The sequence below is a fragment of the Geospiza fortis genome, unplaced genomic scaffold (genome assembly GCF_000277835.1).
Source record: "Geospiza fortis unplaced genomic scaffold, GeoFor_1.0 scaffold196, whole genome shotgun sequence".
Taxonomy (NCBI): Eukaryota; Metazoa; Chordata; class Aves; order Passeriformes; family Thraupidae; genus Geospiza; species Geospiza fortis.
In genome coordinates, this window is record NW_005054487.1 from 602145 (window position 1) to 613653 (window position 11509).

The 11509-nt window shown below is 44.6% G+C and overlaps 1 protein-coding gene across 1 annotated transcript in view; it reads right to left on the reverse strand.

Annotated features, from left to right (window-relative positions):
• The window catches only part of SPON1 (spondin 1), a 168322-nt gene extending 156932 nt beyond the window's left edge, over positions 1–11390 (reverse strand). Inside the window, exons 1-2 of the mRNA XM_005428489.2 lie at positions 11168–11390; positions 4644–4750 (exon numbers count right to left, since the gene is read on the reverse strand). Coding sequence (XP_005428546.1) covers positions 4644–4750; positions 11168–11390 — 330 coding nt within the window. The remainder of the gene's footprint in view (positions 1–4643; positions 4751–11167) is intronic.
• Positions 11391–11509: the final 119 nt, after the last annotated feature.

Here is an 11509-nt window from a genome sequence, read left to right on the forward strand (position 1 = left end):
TATTTTTTTTTTTAATTTAGTGTGTAATTATCAGGTATGTTCACAAATAGTACACTCTTTTGGAGGAATAAATGGCATCCTGAAGGACAGGATTGCAGTTCATAACTCCCTGGGTAAACTGGATGAAGCTCTACATTAAAAAATAAGAATAAAAAACCACAGACTGGAAAATCCTTCCTGAACACCAAGGACTCCAAAGCTATGCCACTTCAGGGATTACTGTATCCAAATGCTGTGATTTTATTCTGAGAGTCCAGATAAACTCCTGGGTACAATTCTGAGGAAGGTGAGACTGGAATCTCAACCTGACTGCAGAAAAAGCAAAGATGGAAGGAGATGGCTGACAATGAAAATATGAATATTTGAGTAATGAACAGGTAGAGTGTGTTTGTAATTGGAGGGCGGAATAAAGGAAACTTCAGACTACCTTCCTCATAATGTATCAAGAAAATTCTTAATTCAGGAAGACAATTTCATAAGAGAGCAATTTAACCACTATTAGTGAAGACTCAGTTCGGATGTTAGTAAAACATCTACAAAGTCCTCTTTAAATTTTCTATTAAATACCATAGATTGAAGTGTTTAAACTTGGAGAGATGAATTTGTTCTTCTTGTTGAAGACTTCAGAACGGATTGGCAAAACATCCACCAAAAATTTCCGTGGAATATTTATCCTTCCTCAGAGAACAAGGAAGACAGATGAGATGAGGTTCGGCGCTGCATTTCTGATACTGTACATTATTTATCAGACCGAATCTATTACACTGCACGCATGTGTTGATTCAAATGGCCTGTACAGACACTCTTCTGCAGTCAGCCAGTGGTGATTGCTGCCCTGGGGTTTAATTTGCCTTCCAAACGATTTGCAGACTGTTGCTAAACATTACAAAAGAGAAGGATCAGCAGTCTGCATGACAAGAGCTGGGAATGGTTTGTGTAAAGAGGCCAATGGGACAGATACCCAAAGCTTTCAGAGGGCCTCACTGAGCTGTACAATTACTACTGGCATAAGGAAGAGCCCTATTCTATATCCCCAGATTTCTATGGCTGGACTTGGCATCTTGGATTCCCTAGCCATATTTAATTTAGCTATTTAACACATGCTTCTGGGAGACAAAGTGATTTGTTTTCAGGCTGGATTGTGTCCTGTGTGCACTACAAGGACAAAAAACCAAGGAAGTTGGACTGCATTGAGTAAACAAACAGTAAAATCAGATTTTAGAGTCTCAGTATTCTCAAAGGAGAACAGATTTAGGATGGTGGAGTCTACGCCAAACATCTGTAAAAGTCTCAGGTATAGGGGTAACCAGAAAGCGTACAGAAAAAACACCTGTCCAACCAAGAATTTTAACAGCCGTGCTATTTTTAGGATCACAACCCTGCAGCTTGATGATTAATGAGGACTGACTGTACCTGGTGGCCTGCGGAGTGACACAGGAGCAATGAGCCATGAGGAGCTCGCAGCAGCTGCTCACACATGGGCTGCAGCACTGCCCCTGCTCCAGCTGCCCTGTGACCCTGGGAACAGTGCTTTCCCCTCCTGGGTGTACCACATCCACCTCCAAAACTCCACGACAGCCCTTCTTTACCAGCACATGCTCCTTCACAGAGCTTGGAGGCGCTGCCCGCCCTGCTGGGCAGTCTGACACCAGGGGTTTGGTCCTGAGTGAGCACAGTGCAGCCAGGCTTTCTCCAGGAAACCTGCTGTCAATTCACAGTGTGAGGCATGTAAATCAAGCGTTTGACGGGCTCTAAGTCATGGAAGGAAAGTCTTATTTGGTCAGCTCCCACTTCATGCCATGCTCTGGTTACACCAGGAAGTTTTCTGATGCCAGTGTATCGGCGGAATTTTGCCCGACGGGCAGGGAGAATGACAAGCAGGATTCCATTGTATCAGAAGGCTAATTAACTACTTTATTATACTATATTCTTTATTACATACTACTTTATTATTACTTTATTCTATACTATATTACACTTTATTACACTACGTCTAAACTGAAACTCAACAAGAACTCAACTGGACAAAACCTTCTGATTGCCCCCTGAGCGACCGTCAGGACACAGCCTGCAGAGACTGGCCAAGGAAACAAAACACTCACACCAGAATCCAATCACCAAATCCCTTCAGGTAAACAATCTTCCACAGTGCACTCCACTTGTGCACAAACACACGAGCAGCAAATGAGATAAGAATGCTTTTGATCATTCTTTTCTCTGCTTCTCCAGGAAAAAAACTGAGAGAGAATTGTCTCTCTCTGCTCAGAGAATGTGAATCCCACACCAGTGAAGCTCTTGCTTCAAGCAGTGCTCGCTTTTGACCAGGCTCTGGGCAGTGCATGTGTCTCCTCATGGAGGCAGAGGTGTAGCCTAAAAGCAGCATTCAGTCTCATGCCCCTGTTTAGGAATTTTCCCCGAGTTCTGCTGCACTGTGTGAGCTGTTGGATGACATATGCTCCATCTGAGCACAGGGAAAACAGAGCTGCAAGTGGCATCCACGTTACTGTACACACACAGCTTTTTCTTACTCTGCACAGCTGTTCAGCCACCCTTGGCATCTTCACTTTCTAATAAAAACACAGTGCAAACACTTGAAACAAACATCTTTTTTTCTCCTGGTTGCTACCACCCAGCCATGGTACAAGGGACGTCTGTATTTACCACTGCAAGCATTCTTTGAATTCTTAAATGAGAATCTCACATCTGTATCCACAGAAGCAGAACAGGCAGACACCATCTGAATACACTTCAGGGAGTTGGGCTAACGTGGGATGAGCATGGTGAGCTCCCAATAAACCACAGATATACAAATTTGCTTATGGATAACCTTTGAGACTCCCACCTTCCCATAAGAACACTGAGTTCAGATTGCAACCCATACAATGCACTTAATTAAACAATCTTCCCTCAGCTGAGATCCATTGGGATTTTTTTTATCCATCTATATAGAATTTCCATTTGCTTCCCACTCTGCTAACTTCAAAATGCCTCTGTACTTCACCAAAGCTTAGTGAGTTTCTCAATATGAATTAGAAATAAAGACAAAACTCAGGCCAAATTTTTCCCATTAGCCACAGAGATACTAACAACTGAAATGAAGAAATTAATGGCGACAAGCTTCTTTTAAAAGAGAAGAAACATCACTATTTCTACTCCTTAGCAGTAGCTGATCCTTCAATACCAGCTCATTCTTTAAAAATCTAACCTTATCAAAAGTACACATTAAAAAGTTCTCCCAAATAGGAATATTTTTCTTTTTAAGGAAGATGGAGTTATTCCAACCTCAAAGAAGTTCTCACTTACTCTAGATTTTCTTACAAAATGTACGAAAACCAGACAAAGGCCTCTAAGCAAACTCAGCAAGAAAATTGGGCAATTACTTCTTGAGTTTGCACATCATATTTGCTACATACAAAAATATAGAAGAAATATAGGAAGACATGTTCATTTCTGGCTCCTTGCAGATCACCAAAATTGAAACTTGAGTATTTCCCTTGAAACCCAAGGCAAGTGAAATCTTCACCTAGAAATCACTATTAAAATTACTATCAATATCATTACTCATACTGTAAATTGTAACCAATGCAATTCAACAGTATTTATAAGCCTAGAAGTCAAACAACAAACAATACCTCATAGAAATTATGCATACAGGTTTGTATCTTCTTTCATAAACATTATATATACTCTCAGTTTCCAGAATTCGCATGGAGCAGCTGAAAATACCAGTTTGTGAATCATCCTTCGGGATTCTAATCCTTTTAATAACAAACATTTCATCCCACTGAATGTGTTCATTAAGTAAAGTACTACTGAGCATAAATAAAACAGCAGAATCTAATTGATGAATGATAAAACAGTCATTACAGCCATGGTAAACACTTCTCAGAGTCATGTTCTACATCTCAGTGGACAAAAATATCAAGGCAGAGAAACACAAAAGCCAAAATATGAATAGACCAATCGTGATAATTACTTTGGATAAAAGGTTCAGGTGTCCTAGGCTCTAGTTCAAATAACTGATGCTCATTTTTAGCTGTAGGAATGAGGGAAGGAAAGCTGCAGTCCAGGTACAGGAGCCTTGACTCCTTGAAAAAACCCTTCACCAGGATTTCTTCTCCTGGGAAGCTGAGAAGCCTCACTGAAAAATGAAAACAATTTTCTCATTGCTTCTCCTGTGTTTTACTGCTTTGGAATGTGGTTGGAGATTGTTTATCCAAAACAGAGGTTCAGCTGATTGTTTCATTGCTTTCATGTGAATTGTTTCAACTTAATGACCAATCGCTGTCCAGCTGTGCCAGACTCTGAAGAGAGAGTCACACAAGTTTTTCATTATTGTCCTTTAGCCTTCTGTCTGTATCCTTTCTGTATTCTTTAGTATAGCATTCTTTAATATAATATGATAAATTAGCTTTCTAAGAACACAGAGTCAGATTCATCATTCCTTCCTGCCACGGGGGACCCCGAAAATGCCTGACGCGTGGAATATAAAACGTGCTGCGCTGTCCTCATGTCAACACCCACAAACATTTACGCTCACCAAAACACAGTCTGCACTCTGCTGTGCCCACAAAACCTCCCTTTGAGCCAGGCAAACAGTAAAGAAGACTGCCAGGGGTGTAGGTCAGCGAAAGTTCTCTCACCTGGAAAGATCCCGCATGGTCTTCTTCTTTGTCTCCTTCTTTCCCTTCCTTGAGGGCGATCAAGGTGAAGCCTCGGAAGTAGGCGGGAGTGGCAGCAGACAGCGTCACTGGGGTGTGATGAGCAGGGAAACAACAAAAAACAAACCATCAGCTGCGAAATCAGCCACCTGCACGTCGTTTCACAGCTTGAAAGGTGTGCGCTCTGCGTTGGCATTAGCCAAAGCTAGAGCACTAACAACAGGGAGCCAAGCCAGACAGAATACAAAATGTTCAGTCCAAGTTTCCACATCAACTGAGAAACATTGGCATGAAGTAACTCAGCTTTTTTCTTTTTTTCCCCCCTACTTTTTTTTTTAAACCAGAATTGATAATGTGCTCAGACCTACAGGAGGGCTGTTTTGGTTGTGGTTTGGGGCTGGGGATACACGTACAAGGGGTTTTTCTACTTTGGGGTTTTTTCTTTGTGAGGGTTATTTTTTTGTTTGTTTTGAGGGGATGTTAGATGTAAAGGAGCATCCCTAAACATTTGATTTCGTGTTTTTTGTCCAGTTCTGAGCACAGACAAAGTACTTCAGTGCACAGAAAGTCTCTCTGTCTGTAATGCCAGGTGACCACATTGCCTGCTCCAGCTCAGCCACGCTCAACACAACACCCCAGCTTCTGGAAATGGGGGAATCTCAAAAACCTTTCCTCTGCTTCATCCTCAGGGCAAAACAGGACACGAAATTAAACTCCTGGCTGAAGCTGACCCCCAAAGGCTGTGCTGCCAGCCCTGGCTGCCAAAGCAATCCCACAGAGCAGCAAACACCCTCCTCCTTCACATACCTGTCCCGAGTAGGAAGGCAGCCCTGGATCCACCAGCAGAGCACAGGGAATGTGATGCTGACCAATCTGATTTCACCATGCTCAGCAGCAGGATTAAATCCCTGATTTGATGCCAGTGCAAGACAGCTCTGTGTGATCTGTTCACTATCAGCAGCACCCAAGCAACACCTGAGTTCACAGAATTACAGGATATTCTGGGTTGGAAGGCACCCACAAGCATCTTCAAATGCAGCTCTGAAGTGAATGGCCCCTACAGGGATTGCAGCCACGTTTTTAGCACCAGGCTCTAACCAGCTGAGATAATCTCAGGGTCCTCAGCTGAGGCTCTTTCGAACGCTATCAGAAAGAGAGAACGAGGCACAATTTTGAGGCAGGGCTTCTGAAATTACCAAACTCTCTTCAACAACTTATAAGCAACCCTTTCCTGAAACAGGGGTAAATTTTAGGGGGAAAAAAAAGTTTTTCTAGAGTTAATCTAAAAGAGACAGAAAATGGAACTCTCAATGTTTTAAGTAGCTTTTACTTTAAGTGTAAATTGCTGAGTCACTCGTGGTACTTTATTGTCACACTCTCCAGCCCTGACAGGCACAATAAAAACCGAAGACCACCCACAGTTTTCAGAGCAAATTACAACTACCAAGGCTGCTCCATAGAAGAGTATCCACAAGAGACTCCCTCTCACACAAATAGGCTGCAAGGGGGTTGAATCACACTGCTAAAAATTACAGATTGCCCTTAAAAGATATGGATTTCAAAATATGCCCCAGAGCTCATTTGGAACACATGGAGAGCTCTTTGATCCAGAAATCCAGTAGCAGGAAAATATAAAATAGACTAATTGAAAATATATAGCATTATTCAGCTGTATTTGGGTCTAAAACTCATGGTGTTTGTACAAATACCTAACTTTTCTGACTATATGTGGAAAAAAGAAAGGATTGGAGAGATTGATTTCAATTTTCAAACTTTTGGGTAAGTGCCATTTCTTTGACCTATAAACCTGCAGACACCTGTACAAATCTGGGGTAGTGATGGGCACAATAGGAAGTCCCCCAGCTCTCAAGATTTTCATTCCATGGAACCTTATGATGAGCTTAAGTGTCGTGATTTTGGGGGAGAAAGAAAATTTCACATATTATATTCCAAAATGGGATAGCAGCATAACGCCATTAAAATTTCTGCTTACTTTACAAAGTATTGCTCCAACCCATTAATTCATTTTCTGCCCAATAATTAGCATGGTTAGTCCAGTTTTGCAAACTTCTGCAGCTCTGGCTAAACGAGAGCCCACAGGCACCTCTCAGCTGCAATGACCAAGGACAGCACACTGCTGAACTCAACAGAGATGAACACATTTCTGCTGCTTGAGCAGCGATTCTTAGAAATTAACTGCCATAAAGGCCTTTTACGTGCAACAAATTTTTCCACATCGTATGCAATTAAAGGCTCTGAGTCACTGTGAGTTAAAAGTTACACCAGAAATACTCAAATATGTGTGCAAGCAAGCAGAGAATCCAGCTGTGAGTTGACTCAACAAGTTTTCATTTTCCTCACCAAGTCACCAACAGCTTTCCAAATTCTAAACACCTACCTATAAAACAGAGAGAAGACCTGAAAGGCCACAGAAACATCAGGAAGGGAAGGCGATTCCAAAGCCTGACTCACAGTTTTTGAATGCCTGGGGCGAGCAGTGCCCCCGCTGCGGTTCGCAGTGATCTTAACCCCGGATAAATGGGAGAGATGCTCACTCAGCAGCCTCATCCGGGCAGCTGGGCTCGGGAACTCATCCAGCCCAAAGCCAAACAAACCAGTCCCAGTCCGAATCCAGCCCCAAAGCCAAACAATCCGAGCCCAGCGCCGGGGTTCAGCCGGGTCCGTCCGTGCGCGGCTGCTCCGGAGCGCCGATGGACCTGGAGCGCACGGGGCAGAGCGGGCTCCTGGGGATTTAGGGTCTGTGCTTTGGGATTTACACCTCCGGGATGTGTGCTTTGGGATTCACGCCTCTGGGGATGTGTGCTTTGCTAGGCCAGAACGGGGAACACCTGCGCTGGGAAGGTTTCTGTGGGTGCTCGGAACCAGGTGCGCTCAGGCGACACCACAGCACCACCCGGGTTATCCCAAAATCCGGAGCTGTTCTGGAGTCTCTGCCCCTGCACTGGGTGTTCCTGCACGGGCAGCACTGGGAAGCTGTCAGAGCACATCTGTTTCTCACAAGGGAGCGGCTCTTTGTTGCATAAGAGCCGAGAGTTCTTGGGCTGAACTCCGGCGTTTTGAACAGCAGCTGCGTCCTGCTCACACCGCCTTCACACTAATTAACTTTCGCTGGACGATAGGAACTTCCTGCAAGGGCCGGAGTTAAGGATTTCACTTTAAAGGGGAGATTACAACTCTGCAGTTCCTTTTGTCTGCTTCCATCCCTCTGGCAAATCTCTAATTACTTTACAAATTGCACTTTGGCACACGCCTTCAGCACGCTCCTCTTTCCCCAGTGTCCTAAGATGAAGGTGGGGACATCAAAGCGCTTGCTCCTTTGGTTTCAAGGCAGGAAATCTGATCATTCTCATCCTACACAACTGCACATCCTGCGCTGTACACTGCACAAGCACCAACAAACACACGTTCCAAATTTCCCCCTGTACTTTATGAAACGTGGGAATGGCTAATGTAGTTACAGAATATGAGCGCTTGCTTGCAAAGCATTTGCAAGAAGAAAGAAATGGAAAGAAAAAGACTCAACATGGTTTAGAAGTCCCCAAAGCAATGCAATGGAGCACAACATCTTGAGTGGTCCCTTCCTCAAAAAACTGAGAAAGTGAACTGGACCTACAAGTGGAAATTCCATTAAAACCAGAAACAGCATGCACACAGGAGGTACATGTAAGGGTTATAACTAGTCTAGTACTCCTTTTCTTCTTCAGAATAATCACTTCATCGTATCATAGCAGAAAGTAGGTCTGCTGCATGCTAGCATGTGAAAAGGGCATATTACTGCCTTTTTGCAGAAGCAAGTTTATTTACATTTTAATAGCATGAAACTTACCTCATTTTTTCATGGAAATGCCATGCAATCATTAATCTAACTCCACAATCATGAAGCCAGGACTGAGTATTTTCAAGGATCATTACCCTGTGTCACCATCCAGATTCAGGCTCATCTGTGCCTCTGAAGGCAGTGAGAACCCTGACCTTCAGTGGAAGCCAGAGCAGCTCCATCCAGGTGGAAGGTGCCCAGCAGGGAGGAGAGCACCTCGACCCTAGGATGGTGTGCCCACAAACCTGGTCCTGCTCGGAGGCATTTCTGTCTGGCAGGAGAACGTGCCCTCATTCACTGCTGCCAGGCAGAGGAGGAGAAGGCCCACCCAGAGCAGTCACTCAGTGCCCAGGGCCCTGTTTTCTATCACGGCTCCAGAGGTGGAAAACCGAGGCTCCACCGCTCCTTACACACAGATCCCCCCCAGGGCTTCCCCCTCAGGGCAAACAGATTCTGATTGATCTAAAGGTGAATAACTGCAGGGGAGCCATAAAAACTCCTCCAAACAGTGTGGTCTCCTGATTTTCCCACACTGCAAGAGTGCTGAGATATTTCCTCCTCCTTGAGAGCCTCAAGTGTCACATCCACTGATGGCATGAAGATAAATAGATGTCCCTACACTGAGGCTTTTGGGGAGCACACTTACATGCACACATAATTCCTGTGTTATCCACCTTGAAAACACAAGCTTGTTTCAAAAGCCCACTAGGGAATGTGCCAAGAATCCAGATGCATCAATTCAGGCAGGGGCCATGGAAACAGGAATATCTGGCTCCAGTGCTAAGGAGGTTGTGCAAGTCTTCTACCATGCTGCATATAGAGTAATTCGGAGATGAATAAATACAAACAAACAAAACCCCACAGACCTGTCGTGACATCTCATTTTTTTTAAATAATTGGTTGGATTTTCCATCCTTTGCATAAAACAGTAATAAAGTTCCAGTTGGACTGTAGAAATGGCTTTGAAAGCAAGCTCTCAAAACTTTCTGTATATTGTCAGTTTTAACTACTGCTATGTTACAGCAACATTTATCTGTTCTTTCAAGCATTCAGGATTGCGTCCTTAAAGAATAATCTACACACCCCAACGTGCCACCTGAATACTTCAGTCCTAAGGATCAGAAATGCGGGCACACACTCTGTTCTACATTTTAACTTTTTACTATTAGCTGTAATTTTCTCACTTCCAAGCAGCTATAATAGCCTAATGTGATTTTATTAATTGAGTTCCTCATGCCAAGACCTAATATCTCCAGCAAATTAGTTTCTGCTAATTCATCTGGGAGTTTCTTCCTACATTTCTATGCAAAAGAAACTTCTTTGGTATTTGACAGAGAATGTCCAGTAACGCTTTCACAGAAGTGAGAACTCCAAAACTTCTAAAGAACGTTTGCTTTTGTCACTATCAAAAAACTTGGCACATCTTTATCCTGCTTAGTAGATGTATCAAGCTGGCATACCACATGAAATCTTCTAGACTCCAGGTACTGATCTCAACGCCTGGAACAGCTACGCAGCTTGTGGGTAACGTGCATTTCCCCACATTGTGTCAAAATAAAACAGTTTGGGGGGGGGGGAAAAATCAAATCAGTGGCATGCAAAGTTACAAACAGGTGAACCACTGCTGCAGATGCATTTCCCAGCCTCTGAATGATTATGCTACATGCCCACTTTTTTCTCCCTATATATACTGAGATTCCCATGTTCATGCAATGGGAAAACGTTGCTCTTTACCCTGGATCTAAGAAACACTTTGAAGGATCTCCCAATATCTTTTTTTCCTAAAAGTATGTTAGTTATGGTACCTAAAAATGTCCAAGTTCTCTTTAAAGTGCTTTTAGAATACAAGTTTAACAGTACATTCCAAGTAGGTTTATTTCTGAAGGCATTATACAGTGAGGCAGAGAAAGTGACCAAAACCTGTCTTTGCCTATTAATTAGTAAAACACACCCAAATGTGCTTTGGAAGTTCATTCCAAGGACTGTGTGTGACATGCTCAGGGAACAAGGAATGCCTCCCTCCATCTCTTATTTACAGTGGTCGTTAGCACTGTCTCTGCCTCTTTCCTGTTTGAACCATCTGTTCATTTGCCCAGAAAAAAAAATAATTAAAAAAATGGGGTGGGATAAACGTAAGTGGAAAATGTGGGAAGTTGGCAGCGTGCTGCATCATGTTTGCCCATATGCTAACTCATTATGTTAACATTCATATTTCAGGGCAGGGACGACGAGCTCCGAGCTTCCTCGCGTCCCTGCTGAATGCTAAAGCTTCTCCCTTGCCCTGGGTTGTATTTGAAGGGATGGGAAGGAATCCCACAGAAGCGGGTAAACGGGGGAAGAGCGAGTGCGCTCTGCATCGCTGCAACTTGCGATCGTGTGCGAGCGCTGAGCCTGCCGAGAGGGCTCGTAAAAGAAGGGAAATTCCTCTTAATGAGGAGAGCGCTTGGGAGTAGAGTGATCCACCGAAACCCAACTCCTCTCACTTGCCATGGAAGCAGCATCCCCAATAAAGTAACGCGTGGGGTGCATCACCCTGCCTCAGCCCACACACTCACACACGCACACGCCGAGAGGGATCCGGGATGACAGGCAGAGCCACGCTACAGCTCCTCAGCCCCTGATCCTCACCATTCTCGCCAGCAAGGGATGCGGAGGATGCACAACTTACCCCGGTAACTGTTCCCAGGCTTGTAAAATTCCGGATCGCCCTCCACCCTGAGGCTGAATTCATTGTACCCTTCCCTCCTGGTGCCTTGGGCTCGCAGGATCCGGCTGCAATACCCCTCGGATTTCGCGGCTTTCTCCAGGGTTTCGTCGGGAAAACCCTTGGCCACCAAGGGGAAAGGGAGCGCCAGGAGCCGCAGGGCCAGCGGCTGCAGATGCGCTCCCATCCTCGGCGCTCCGCACAACTTTTGGGGGGCACGGCAGGGCCGGGCAGGGCCGGGCAGCTCGGGCTGAGCGCTCCGGGCAGCCCCGGGCCCCGGAGTGAGGCTGCGGGCGCGGCGCCGCT